This window comes from Sinohyriopsis cumingii, chromosome 9 (genome assembly GCF_028554795.1).
Source record: "Sinohyriopsis cumingii isolate HCF-2022 chromosome 9, ASM2855479v2, whole genome shotgun sequence".
Classification (NCBI taxonomy): domain Eukaryota; kingdom Metazoa; phylum Mollusca; class Bivalvia; order Unionida; family Unionidae; genus Sinohyriopsis; species Sinohyriopsis cumingii.
Window position 1 is genome coordinate 35776008 of NC_142969.1, and position 15577 is coordinate 35791584.

The following is a 15577-nucleotide window of genomic DNA, read 5'->3' on the forward strand; positions in this document are numbered from 1 at the left end:
AGTTCTCAGACATGTGGACCCACCATGCCACTGTCACCGATGAAATGCTCATTGCCAAGGCAAAGATACTCGGAGACCAACTCGGCATCACTGACTTTGCCTATTCTCGTGGTTGGCTACAAAATTCCAAGAATCGGCAATGCATCAAAGGCAAATTGTATGAGGGAGAAGCAGAGAGTGTCGACATGAACAAAGTGTTCATTGTCTAAACTTATATTTACTGTACATGTATGTACAATCGCATGTTATAATAATATGAAATAAACACATGTCAATAGAAGTATTCATTAATTTATTTCAACCGTTATTGAATATACAGTACAATTACAGCTAGTGTATACATGTACGTGTATACGGTGTGATGACATCGTAAAATAAAAATGTGCATGATTCAATTATCCAGAAAGCTCGTTACTCCGGACATATTCACTGGGAACGAATGTGTCCGGATTAACGAGGCTCCACTGTATATCCAGATCACCGATTCTGATCTTAAAACACATGTTTGTATATTTTATCATCGAAGGATATCATGCAGGAAATTGATAGTTGCTACCTTACTCAGAAAAGGGTTAATGGTCAGTCAGCTATCAAAACATAATGCTTGTGAATGGGCAAGAGTTTGTTTGTCAACATAAGTGATATCAAAACTAGGCCTAGCTACTGATATATTGGTGAATCCATTTAGCTACAACACTAGAACTAACTGGGTTAAGGCAAGGGGCATTTTAAAAAAAAGTATGGTCAGTCAATGTACATCTTAAATAGCTCTTGTTCATCCATCAGAGTGATACTGAATTTTGGCCATCCAAGTAATGACTTATTCCAAACACTAAGCTAAGCATCACACACTTTCTTACACTTAGCTACTGTCCTATCTGAACTCTCAATTCTAGCAGCTTTAGCACTCTTCTGAATCTCATTACAATTTTCATAAGTTTGCCGTTTCACCCCAAAATACTTACCCAGATTTACGAATTTCATTTTGTCTGTGTCTCAACATGTCTTGATTCTGAGGTCACATGCACTATTTATTCCGATACATTCGGAAATGAACACAATAACGAAAGCTAAAGTTGTTTATTTGATGTACTTTTATAAATGACCGCGTGTGCATCTGGGTATTTCTGACTCTGAATTCAGTCACTGTAAATATCAGTACATTTTCCACCTGGCCACCAGTCAAAGCCTTTGAACTTGCCCCCAGCTATTGCATCATGTTCTTTTTGATGTACTCTTATAATGGCAACATGTATGTACATCAAGGGGTCTTTCAGTCACTGAATTCTGTCTTTGTAAATATCAGCACAGCTAACTGATCAATACATTTTCCCATAAAGCAGGTGGCGGAGGCAGGACTGGCAAGTCTTTGAATTTTGCCGCACACCTATTATATGCATACAGAGGACAACTGATTCAGTGATTTTCTGAGTCCCAGATCAAAAATTGGCATCCAAATACGCGTAATTAAGCATTTCCGAGATCTCTGTCAATCATCAATGTGGTCATTTTTATAGGGAATGGATAACATTATTCACTGGTCAGCTGATTGCATCTAACATCGCTACTAAGCCATTTGAACATGTTGGCAGCGTTTGTTTTTTTTGATGTTTTCTAAATTGTTGCCCTATAATTTGAACAAGTGTTTGCTCTGCAATTGATTTTCATGATTATCAATGTATTTAAATTAATTGATTTATAAATTCAGTTGAGAATCTTTTATAAACCACCACATTGTTTGGTTCTTGGTTGTGTATACAGTTTAAAGAACAAACATATATTGGATATTATTAGAGCAAAGATTTTATACACAATGCATTGAAGACACACACAAAAAGATGACTTAATGGCTTTATTGTTTAATAATAAGATTAACACTTATGAGCTGACATCTTTCAACAATAAACTAAGATCAAAGTTCTAAATGGCCCAGCCTTTGGTTCAGATACTCATATTTCCAATGTTTATTTTGGAACAAATTGTCAAGGAATATTCAAATTCACAGTCTCTTCCCCAAAAGGATAATAAACTTCTTACATGTTATTTTTTTGTAGTTTTAAGAAGAAATCTTTTTGTCATGTACAAGAAAAATATATTTTTATGAAATTTCGAGAGCAATGTCACAATTGTGTGATATCCAAATTCGTGTTATAATGGAGCGTGCTACAGCAAGGTCACATAGTATGTTGACTGAGCATAGTCAATAGATCAAATGAGGGAACCAGAAGTCATTTAATCTGTACAAATGCATGTTCCTCCTGTGTTTTTCCTGTATGCTATTTGAACAGAATATTTGATTGATTAAATGGCAGCAAATTTATTGCATTCCAGCATTCATTAAGTTGTAAATTAAAGTTAACTGCACTTTCTGGCATATTAAAGCAAATTGTGGAATCACTCTTGATTTATTTTTGCGTGATTTGTCCCAAAGTGTGTTAGATGAAATATTTGGTGTCTTCATTTTTTTCTTCAGGCCAAGGTCAATTACTACTGCAGAGAGAAGTACTTCTGTCATATGGAAGCAGCGGCAGAAGAGGGCTTGAAAAAGTTTGGCAATGATTTGGTCCTGAAATTCTTCAGAGCTTATGCCATGATTCTTCAAAGTGAGACTTTGCAATAGCTTTTTTGAATTCCTTTTTCAAAATAATATCTGATAGTTTGCTTAAATAGACAAGCAGTGCACAGATAACTTTTTGACCTATTTCATATTTCACTAATTAAATTGGAACTAATTGAGTGAAATTAGATTTTAAGCAACAAATTATATCACTCATTTAAACTGAAATATGCCCAGTGATTTTTATTTATGTTTTCAAGTAAACTCAGTTTTAAGCTTAAAGACACCTTACCAGTGTCTTAAGTACATTTGTTTTACCCTCATTGGACCAGATATTTTTCATTTTGTATTTGGTACAGTGCATACATTTCAGCCTTTCTCTGTATCACTTATATCAATTACTTCCAAGCATGGTAATGATTGTCTCCACAAATCATGTTTCTTATGAAACCATGTTTCCATCATGTTTTTGATATGCAGTAAAATCTCAGTAATAAGAAGAAAAAACCCACATACAACAAAGAAAAATGTTAGCATGTTTTTTTCCTTCATCTTAAATTCAATGTTTGGAATAAAACACATTTGTTCAAATGATTTTGGAGCTTGATGAAGCTCTGTCAATGTTACAAGTTTGTTTGAAAAATAACCTGTACATGGGGACAAGTGCTTTAAAACATTAAAATAAACTATTAAATAATTAGATCAGGGTTTTAATTAAACAACAGTTTAATAAAATTAAAAGATTCTGTCAGGTAGTGAAATGTTTGAATATTGCAAAACATTTTTTTATAACTTGATGTCACTTAATTTGTTTGTTTAGAAAAATTGTTAAATTTGGATAATTATGTCAAAATTGTGCAAGATATTGTTAACCTTTTAGATCGTCCACAAGAAGGCATTCGAGAATTGGAGGTGCTGAAGGACAAGAGAGATGTTAACCTTTGTTCCCTCATGGGCCTTATGCTGGCTCACAAGATGAGTCAGAACATTGGTAAGTAACAGACACCATTGTAGAATTTCTTCATGTATAACTGGAGTTCAAGTATGGATCATCAATGCAGTTCTTACTCACCAGGCCTTAAAGCCAAATGTTTTATGAAATGGTACTGCTTCGGTGGCCTAGTGGTTAGAGCATCTGCCTCAGATGCGGTAGATCGTGGGTTTGATCCCCGGCCGAGTCTTACCAAAGACTTACAAAAATGGTACTAATAGCTGCCTCGCTTGGTGCTCAGCATTAAGAGGTTAGTGTTAGGACTGGTCAGCCTGGTGTCAGGATAATGTGACTGGGTGGGACATCATGCTACATGTCTGGGGCAGATGCCCCAGTATTAGTCATCATGATATTTAACTGTCACACTGCAGACATCATAGCGATATGACTGAAAAATTGTTAAAGCTACGTTAAAAATCCAAATCATACACACAGTCCATTAACACCTAATATTTTAAGCTACCTCTCAAAATCAGGCAGCCAATATTCTGTTCCAGATGTCTTTCTTAGCAGTTATGTGCATTCCATTACAGTTATATAGAAAACCTGTTTTCAGCTTCTCAGGAATGACTGAGTCATATTTGATAGAGCTTGGTATGAATTTTAAGTTGGACATGTTTTATCAAAATTACCTTTAAGTAGCACCCCTAGCATCCCAATGCCTAGCTTCCTTCGTAACCAGGTGTAAGAACCCTTCTCTTGACTCCTTTTCTCGAAGGACTGAGCCCATTTTCTTCAAACTTACTAGGCATTTTTCTGGCATATGTTCTATCACAGTTATCCACAGTAGGTCCTCTAGCTGTGGTGTGGCTTCTTCAGTAACCAATTGTAAAACCTGTTTTCCATTTCTTAAGAATAGCTGAACCAATTTTGATCTAACTTAGAATGTGCTGCATGAAAATTATGTATGGGGCTTCTCACCTACCTCAGCCACAAACCAAACAAATTCAGCTGTGCATTAGTAACAGGCAAGATATTGCTGCTAATGTAGTCTTTGGTTTGGGGAGGGAGTTAAAACTAGTTTTAATTATGCAATACTTATGCATTGCAAATGTGGAATGCCCGACTATTGTCCTGCTCTGATGTCCTGGCAAAATTTTCATCAATGAAAAAGATGACTGCTGTGTGCATGGACATAACAGGTGCACGAGTTGACAGTATCTTAGGTCAGTTTTCACTCTGTGGAAGGATGTATTCATATCAAATGGATGAGGTTTATTGGCATGAAAAAGTAATTGCTGTGTAATAGTGACCAGTAAGTATTGCATAACTGAAATTAGTCCCCCCCACATGCATATTTTAACACCCCATGTGTTAAATATTGAAAAGACTAGAGTTCAGGACTTAAAAATGATTTTTATAAATAATAAAAAAGTGAGATAGAACATGATTTTCAATCTAGCTTAATGACTTTACATAAACACAGTGTCTGTCACAACACTATAAATTTCTGATAATGTAGAGCAGAAAAAGACAACATTATAATACACCATATTATGGTGAAATTAATTATATTATTAAATTCGTGCGTGTATTAAATTTATTAGATTGTAACACATTTTGACATAGTAGTGTGATCTCAGTGAAAAAAATAATTTTAGTACTAGTGTACTTGAGCAGTGTGGTGGGAGATAGCAGCGGCGTTATAAAGAATTATATAACAATTATCAAGCAATTAAATTCAATAGCAATCATGTAATAAATCTGTTTAAAATTTCTCATAACAATTTGATTCATTTTTGGGATTTTAAAGTGCCAAAGTTAGTATCGGTTACGTAAAAATATATAATTGATGGTTTTTGAATACATGGCCGAAATTCTTTTCTACTTAAATGTTCATACTTTGCCGCTCTGACAGCTATCTGCCCAGTGCACTGTCTGCACTCATATTTATAGACTCCTATTCACATCACATGACCTTAGCCAATCAATGTTTGTCCTTCTCAGGGCTAGTCATGGTGGTAACCAAGTCAGCTGTTCAGACTGCATGGAAAAATCCCCCTGAACACAAAATATGGACAGAATTAAGTTGTCCTCTCAAACAAGTTCTACATAATCAATAACTTACAATAATGAACAGTAACATTAGTTCAACAAAAGTCTGACAAGAGAAATATGATTCTTCATCTGGGCATATTGATTCCATCACTATCCTGCATCTCCGCTGTTTCAGTAACAAAACTCCATTGGATGGTTGAAGTCACTAATTCATGGACTAATATCATATTTCTGGCTTTGATATTCCAAAATCATGGATGGTTAGATCATTTATTTCCTAAACTATTCATGTGAAATTCCAGCACGACACACGCATGGTCCAACATGGAAATGAATATGGCACAATAACTGCTAACAGGAGAACTTCTTTCTACTTAATGTTGATGTCCCAGGGCTTGTAGAACTGTTGATGTCTTTAGATGAGTTCCTTACCAAATTCATTAATACTCATGACAACATGACATTACAAGGACCAGAGCAAGGTTTTATACTCACATTTAGTATAAAACACAGAGTACACATTTATGAGATGCAGATGGCGATCTAAACAATGGTGGGTGGGTGGCATACATTCAGGAATGGAAGAAGTATTTCACACGTGGTAGATGTTTTCAGTGACAGATAAAAATGACATGATCAAATATGTCAAAGTCTCGTAGGTCAAACACCATCTCACATATCTACGTTTAATATCAGATAATCTTCACACATTAATTGGACAATGTTTGTACATAAAAAACTCCATTCACAATCCCGTTAAGGTATTACAACATAGTGAACTGCCTCATGTTTTTCTGACTTTGTTTCATGTTTTTACATTATCATTAGTAGTATTATTATTGGAAAAGGAATGTAGTTCTTAACAGTACCTAGTATTTTGGTTTGTTGAGTTAGGTATTTCACTCTTATATTTGGGTTGGCTTACCTTGCAATATTGTGGCTTCCTTAGCACAGTGTTTTCTACAACATGAAATTGCATGAATTCCCACTTAAGTTAATGAAATTCTCATTAAAAATGAGTGTGAAAATCACAAATTTGTTGCTTTAAATATCTCAGTCTGATTATTTAAGTGCTTATTTTCCAGATCAGCTGCAAATATCAAGCATTTCCTAGGTGACATTTTGGAACTGAGTAATAGCAGACATGTATTTTTTCATATTCTGTGTTACTTTTCCTGACGCTGCACATAATCACTGCTGCTATACTGACAGTGACAGTAAACACCTTGAGTTTTGTCTTTATTCATTACAAGTTATTTATCACGCAAGTTTGTTGAAACATATCTTATAGGTTTCTATTCATATCTATTCATAGATGCTGTTCTCATACAAAAACAAAAAAAAATGAAACTAAACCCTATCCATACCTTTATGAATATACCAGAGTGATAATCTGAAAATATTGGAGAAATCACGGATAGAAACCAAATGGAAAACCTTTTGTCAACTTCTTCACAGTGGTTGTTCCATTTTTTTATATATATCTAACTTGGTATGCATGTTCCTGTGGATATGATGTTCAAGAATTGTGTTTTTAGTGGCTTCTTTAGCAGCACTGGTTTCCATAGTAATTTGGTATCCTTGAGATACGATGTCAGACTTTTAGGAGAAAATAATTCTCAGTCACAGCTCTCACTTTTAAAAGCTTCCATAGTACAGGAACAAACTTCTTTCTTTGGTTATTCACGGAGAAATTAGCCTCATCACTATCAATCACTAATGTTATACTATCTCAGACACATTTAGACACCATCGAAAGGATGTTTGAGGCACTTCTGTGACCTTCCTGTATACTTTAACAATGTCCAGTATCAGCTTGATTCGCATGATACAATACGTGCTTCCTAGTGATGCTGGTTACACTAAGCAGAATCACTGAGGTACATGCATTGTTGGTCAGTCCACATTATCTGCAGTTACATCGTGCTTGCTTGGCTTTACTCAAGATGTCCCAGCTTTCACTGTTATGACATTAGTATTTTATCTTGAAACCTCTGTCTTCTTTGGACCTTTATTTTCAGGACATCTTTGGGATCCTGCAAGGGTTCCCAAGTGGTATCTGAAACAAAATGAGCTAGTCAAACAGTGGAGGTCTTGACTTGTTACCATTAAAAGAAAATACAATATCTCACCTCGGGCAATATTGTCCTGGAAGCAGTGGGTTATCACCTTTGCTCATAAGGAATTAAACCAAGATCAGTTGAATTTCTTGCGCATATCAGGATAACTTAGTCATTACTAACATATCATTTGACCACTGATTTTCTCTACCTGACACTATCATAGCAGTGGGATGGAGATCGGAGACATTGTTCTCAGCTCTTACCTTAGTGATCAATAAACAACTCATTTTGTACCTAGTGAGACCTATACCAGCAGGACAACAGGCTGTTTTCCTGCATCATTCATACTAGAGCTTGGTTTGGCTTGGTTACTGCATACCAGCAGGATAACAGGTTATTTTCCTGCATCATTCATACCAGAGCTTGGTTTGGCTTGGTTAGATGTATACCAGCAGGATAACAGGTTATTTTCCTGCATCATTTGTACTAGAGCTTGGTTTGGCTTAGTTAGACTTATACCAGCAGGATAACAGGTTATTTTCCTTCATCATTCATACTAGAGCTTGGTTTGGCTTGGTTAGATGTATATCAGCAGGATAACAGGTTATTTTCCTGCATCATTCATACTAGAGCTTGGTTTGGCTTGGTTAGATGTATACCAGCAGGATAACAGGTTATTTTCCTGCATCATTCATACTAGAGCTTGGTTTGGCTTGTTTAGACTTATACCAGCAGGATAACAGGTTATGTTCCTGCATCATTCATACTAGAGCATGGTTTGCCTTGGTTAGCTGTATACCAGCAGGATAACAGGTTATTTTCCTGCATCATTCATACTAGAGCTTGGTTTGGCTTGGTTAGATGTATACCAGCAGGATGACAGGTTATTTTCCTGCATCATTCATACTAGAGCATGGTTTGCCTTGGTTAGCTGTATACCAGCAGGATAACAGGTTATTTTCCTGCATCATTCATACTAGAGCATGGTTTGGCTTGGTCAGACTTAACCAGCAGGACAGCAGGTTATATTCCAGTATCATGCAGCAACTTCAAAAAGATGGGTTACTCTACTTCAGCTGGATTTGTGGGAGGGAAATATTTTCCCAAGCTTTGTCAATGCATAGTCATGTGCTAACCCTAATTTGAATTTCACACAGGACTCAAAACTTCACTTGCATTAGGGGACTGCAGACAAAACCACATCCATGGTATATTGATGTAACTGCCACTTCCGCTTACCTTTTATATTAATGTATTTTAATTGGGTAGAGTATTTGAATAACGAACTAATTTTGTTTGTGCTAAAATAATGATTTTTCTTTCACTAATACTTACATGGCAGTAATATGTGCACACCCTACCTAGGCCACAACACAATTACATTATTGCCTAGTAGAGAGTACTCACCCTACCTAGGCCACAACACAATTACATTATTGCCTAGTAGAGAGTACTCACCCTACCTAGGCCACAACACAATTACATTATTGCCTAGTAGAGAGTACTCACCCTACCTAGGCCACAACACAATTACATTATTGCCTAGTAGAGAGTACTCACCCTACCTAGGCCACAACACAATTACATTATTGCCTAGTAGAGAGTACTCACCCTCCCTAGGCCACAAGATGATTGTATTATTCTTTATAGAGAGTACAGCTACGTGCCAGTGGTAAAGGGGGTGCTCACCAGTTATTTTGAACTTTTGAGAGAGTGACGTAGGTAAGGTGAAGTTGTTTGCATTTGTAACATGCACAATAGAGATTTTGTTGGCATACCTCCGTGTTACTTTTATGTAATGTGGCTGACATTTCTTTGGATACTGTACTTGTGGAAATTGTACATGATCTAAGCACACGGTACAACAAAATGGATGCTCCCCTGTGCTTGACAAATTAACCAGAATTAATCAAAAGTACACTAACTTTAGCAATTATTAAAATAGGGAAAACAAATTTTGCTGAAGTAGACAATAGCATTTACTAAAAGTGCAATGAACCAAGTACAAAATACCTGAAAAGTAAAAAAAGTTATTGGCTCTTTTTTCAACAATTTACCTCTGAAGTCCAGGAAGTGAAAATGACCATGCGGAGCTAGCAGTTTTTTTAAATGAGCACATCTTAAGTGAGCCCAAGCTGTATACTCTAGAACCTAAATTACACCCATCAATCATATACCAAATTAAGAGGGAATTAAAAGTTCTTTTAACAGCACCTAAGATATACAAAGTCTTTATTATATAGCAAGTATAACCAGTGAAGAAATCATGGGAAATTCTTTTTCCTTAAAATTCCAACCCTATGCAAAATACGAAACTGTAAAGCGCCACCAAATGACATTTTAATGGGATTTGCCACCAATCCCTTCTTCCAAGTGGAGACAACTCTTGTGTGACTTACATCTCAGCAGCTCAATGATGATAAGCTAGACACACTTGCCTGCAAGAAGAGATTAAATGAGAAAAGAATCCTGATGTATCAGAAGTTAGCTTGCTGGACTCGTGCCCATGAGAGTGCAAATTCAAATCCTACCTTTTTGTGTCAGCCCAGGTCAGTGACCGTAGTGTGTCCTTAGGCAAAGCACTTTACCTCACTTGCCATGGCACTAAAAGAATTTCATTGCTGTCCATTAAAACATCAAACCGCATCCATAACCAATTGATTTTTTAGCACTTTATTTGCTAAACAAGCATGGAAGAGATGGATTCATCAGGTATTGGATGTTTCTTACTGCATGAGAGCAAATAGATATTATCAAAAAGAAACCTGATCTAAAATTCAGTTTCATATTCATACCAAAGATGCTAGAAACTATCAGGTCCATTTGAAGTTATTTTAGAAGCACATGTAAACAACGTGTCAGATACCTCCAGTTGAACCTGATAGCTTTAAATTATCCTAAGCCAAGACACTAGCCTTATTACTAATACATTTGTTTTTTTAGAGCAATGAATGTATGTTTGGTGAGATGTCATGATCGTATTTAGGATTGTAACAATTTGATGAATCAATTTCCCTTTGTAATAGCCTTCCAACTATAACTACGGGTTTAAAGTTGCATCAAAATCTTAGGTGACTGGAAGGTTGGACCGGTTTACAATTTGGTTTTGTTAACTTTGTTGGAAATCATGTTATGCCATCCTAGTGCTAATTCGACACCAAATTTTGAATGTGTCATCAGTAAAACTGAACTGATGATAAAACAAATATTGAGACCATCAAATCCTCAAAAACAAAACTGTTGTTCGCTAATTCTAAAACTAGAGAATATGGGTAAACATGATTCAGATTAATTCTTTGCAATGATAAAGGACATCTATTCAAGAAATGCAGTGGACTCAAAGGACAGTCTTAACTTTACAGTGCCAGTTAAAAGGCATAGTTCTAAAACTATAAAGGGAAAAAAATATTAACAACATTTAGGAGATAAATACTTCCCAATAAACCTGAAATTTTAGTGGTATGTATCTTAAAAGGGCTGTAAAAATATAAAGGCTAAAAATTTCTAATGTCTTATGGAATATAAACACTTTCTATTTAAGGTAAAAATTTACTCTTTTATGACAATAAAAGGTTAAAGGTTAACAATGCCAAAGTTCAATAACAAATGTTTTTAAAGAAAGATAAAAAGATTAGAAGGGTAACAATGAAAAATTGGGACAGATCTGCGTAAGCTAGACAGTATGAAGTTTGTTGTTTTTGCATGATAAATTGGGGGTTTCAGAGATGGAAGGCAGTATTTTAAAATGACACAGCCATCAAAATTTGATTGGATTTATCAACATAAAACAATTAGAATAATATCGATGATCTACATCGGCCATTTTTAATTAAACTGTTTGCTTTTAACCCTTCATCTTTAAATCTGAAACTGCCTTAATTATACATGTTATTTTACAGACAGAGAAGCTGTACAAAATCTAGATGCTCAGCTAAAGACAGAGAGAAAGCAGGCTGGAGAACTGGCAAGTAGTATATTAATTGATTAATTGTTCCATGTTAATCTGATATTAATAAGAAATGACAGAATATAGCTGCCATTTAGAACAAACTCAGTGATACCTGTACACCACTCCCTTGATAACTCACGCTCTGATAACTCACGAACCTGCTTATAACACGGTGTCAGGCGTGGATCCCATTTTTTAAACCTGAAAATACCCCAAAAATGTATCCCTATTTGTTGAACTTGAAGAAAATCTCTGAGAACCTAATTAAGTGCTGACCATGTTTTGATAACTGACTTGCAGAAGTATTTGTTGTATTGTTGCACTGAATTAAAAGCTGGCATACTTTGTATTATCATGTTAATTATGTCTTTTGAATAATAAAAAGTGGAGGTGGAATAAAAGAAAAGTTAAAAGGCACAAGAATCGGACTAACTTAAAATCCAGCGGCCTCGGTCGTATGTTGGGTGAACTCACTTCATTTGATCAATCGAACAGTGTAATAAATGTTATTGTGTATGTAACAGAAACTACCTTAAATTAACCGACTCTTTCATAACTGTGATCAAAGATAACAAGGCAGCCAAGCAAAATGAATACTTCGTAAAATATGGAGCTTGATTTCACAGATACGGACCATTGTGAGCAAGCGAATTTCAGAGAATTCTTGAACTGGCATTTAGAGATATCCTCAGGGATGATAAGAAATTTCATTATTACTTCCACTGAAATCACGACATTAACATTGTACTAATTGAACAATAAAAAATAGAGTTTCGACATAGACGTGTCATGAAATAAATGTTGTGTGTTTTTGAAAAGAAAGGAATCTTGTTTGGTGGTGTATCAACAGTTAGTCTAGTTCCCAAATTATGGACTACTGATTTGGCAAGATACTATTGAGGGGGCGCTCGCCAGATAATATGTACTTTTGAGAGAGTGACGTATGTAAGGTGAAGTAGTTCGCATTTAAAACATGCACAATGGAGAGAATGTTGGCATACCTCTATGCTACATTAATGTAATGTGGATATTTCTTTTGGATATTGTACTTTTGAAATTTTACATGATTTAAGCACACTGCTAACTAAAATGACTGCTCCCTTGTGTTAAAAAATCAGCCTGAATTAGTCTAAAGTACACTATACATAGCAGCTATTAAAATAGGGAAAATGAATTTTGCCAGACTAGACAATACCAGCTTCTCAAAGTGCAATGAATGAATTACCAAATATATAAAATGTAAAAAAAAGTTACTGGCTCTTTTTTATACAAGTTACCTCTGAAGTTCAGGAAGTGAAAATGACCAAGTAGAGCTAGCACTTTTTTGAAAGGTGCACATCTGAAGTAAGGCCAAGCTGTATGCTCTATAACCCATAGTACACCCGACAATCATACACCAAAATAAACGGAATTAAAGGTTCTTTGCATTATACATAAGATATACAAGGTCTTTTTTAAATAGCCAGTATAACCAGTGAGGAAAGCCAGGGAAATCTTTTTCTTTAAAATCCTAACCCTATGCAAAATACGAAACTGTAGAGTGCCACCTGAACACCACTACGGGAACCAGACTCGTCAAGAAAACAAAAAGCAGTGACATAATACACGTGATGGTTGTTCAAACCATTTGGAACGATCTTTCATATTTTGGGGGAAAAAATATGTTATTTAAACAGAATAACAAACAACTTCATTAGAAAAAGCGCATTATTACAAATTATTATTGAAGTGAAAATGAGGATTCAGTCATTAAACAGCCCAGTTCCCTAATGCCGCTCTCCCTTACAGTTTTCTCGATGTCAATGCGATTTTTTTCTCCTCAATTTTTGGAGGTCCCTCGGTAACTCGCGCGTTGCTTATAGTGTGGTCTATGTTTTTGGACCCCAGTGTGCGCGAGTTATCGAGGGAGAGGTGTATTTCAGTTAAGTGCACATACCACAAGACTTTTAAGCTGACATTAAAGTAGAAATGCTAGAATTGATCCTTAATGACTGTTTTACTTTGTGTCATGTAACAGTTGTGGTCTTGTAGTTGATTTGAATTTTGAACCTCTCTTTGCAATGATAATTTTGCTTTGGCATACGTAACAATTGGGGTCTTGTACTAGATTTGAACCTGGGACATCGTTTATCACAGTTTGTATTAATGTTTAAAGAACTTGTAGTCGAGAATATATATATATATAGATATATGATTGATTCAGTTGATGTTCATATATTATGAATCCCCCACCCCCAACATATTTTCTCTAAGTTCAAGTGTCACCTTGGGAACGATGAAATTTCCATTAGAAAATGCTACTTGTAACCTGAAATTATTCTATCTTGCTATAAGATCTGACAGGTTACAAGTAGCATTTTCTAATGGAAATTTTCACTCAAGACAGAACAAATGTTTACAAGATAAAATCTTAGCTATAATTAGAATATCTTTTACTACAATTTTAATGTAAAATTTGGTAAATGACAGGTTGTATTATTGATGTGTCCAGCATTTCATTTGGGCTGGAATTGATTTATTAAAATTATTTAATTCAAGTTATTCTTCTCCGGAAATATAAAGTGCTAAAAAATAACATTCTTGGAAAGAGAGACTTTGATTTATGGTAATATTCAAATAGGATATAATCTTAGATTGTATTTTTGTGATTGAGTAAAAGACTGTTGGCACATCACTGTGATGCAGGCCATAACAGGCACATCAACACTTCCAGCATTGGTTTTAGTTTGGAATACCACTAAAGTTTATTCAGAACTTTAATCAATAGGACATGTGTTAGAATTCTAGGATTATATGGGATTTAATTTGCAATAACATCAGTTCTGTTTTCATTTTTCATTTTGTGTTTAAGGGAAATTTGTTGAATTTAAAAGCTTGTTGCTTCTCACTATTTTCTGTTATTTATATAAAGACTTGTAATAATGTTGATATACATTTGTCATGATTTTTCCATTTGGCTGTGTACACATGTGGAGCAAGTTGCATCAGTATGCCTTTTTTATGCTTAGAATTTTAACATTCAGTATTTTTGTTTTCTTGGTGAGAAAGTGTAGCATATATAGTGCTTTATAAACTGAGGATGCTTGGCCATATGGTACTAGTTTAATTAATATATAAACTGATTCATAGAATACTTTTAGTAAGTAGCTTGGGGCTGGGCAGACATGTCATCTCTAGATCATCCTGGTTTACAAACTCCAGTACCCATCTGATTTTAACTTGACCTCTCAGCATAACACCATTGTACAGTTTGGATTACCAATTTACCCCCCCACCCATATTTAAGGCAATCAAGTGCTCTACAACATTTCTCATCCCTTTTTAGTTCTGGAACAGTCCTTACCTACCCAGGCTTGTTCTATTACAGAAATTTGTGATGTTTCAACTGTCATTTTTAATATTATTATTTTTTTCAGGGCCTGTACTATGCAGGTGTATTTCTATTCCATACAGGCAAATATGATAAGGCCAGAGAGTACATTGACAGGATGCTCAAAATCAATCCAGAATCTAGAGAGGTTAGTTACAAGCTTGGGCCTCAGTCTCATCTATATACTTATGCCTGTACTATGCATAATACAGGCAAATATGATAATGCCAGAGAGTACATTGACAGGATGCTCAAAATCAATCCAGAATCTAGAGAGGTTAGTTACAAGCTTGGGCCTCAGTCTCATCTATATACTTATGCCTGTACTATGCATAATACAGGCAAATATGATAATGCCAGAGAGTACATTGACAGGATGCTCAAAATCAATCCAGAATCTAGAGAGGTTAGTTACAAGCTTGGGCCTCAGTCTCATCTATATACTTATGCCTGTACTATGCATAATACAGGTAGATATGATGAGGCCAGAGAGTACATTGACAGGATGCTCAAAATCAATCCAGAATCTAGAGAGGTTAGTTACAAGCTTGGGCCTCAGTCTCATCTATATACTTATGCCTGTACTATGCATAATACAGGCAAATATGATAAGGCCAGAGAGTACATTGACAGGATGCTCAAAATCAAT

At 35.4% G+C, this 15577-nt stretch overlaps 1 protein-coding gene across 1 annotated transcript in view; it reads left to right on the forward strand.

Moving 5' to 3' along the window:
- The window catches only part of LOC149791549 (tetratricopeptide repeat protein 21B-like), a 104195-nt gene that overhangs the window by 3149 nt on the left and 85469 nt on the right, over positions 1–15577 (forward strand). The window contains exons 2-5 of the mRNA XM_089970086.1: positions 2474–2603; positions 3438–3548; positions 11509–11573; positions 14975–15076. Coding sequence (XP_089826212.1) covers positions 2474–2603; positions 3438–3548; positions 11509–11573; positions 14975–15076 — 408 coding nt within the window. The remainder of the gene's footprint in view (positions 1–2473; positions 2604–3437; positions 3549–11508; positions 11574–14974; positions 15077–15577) is intronic.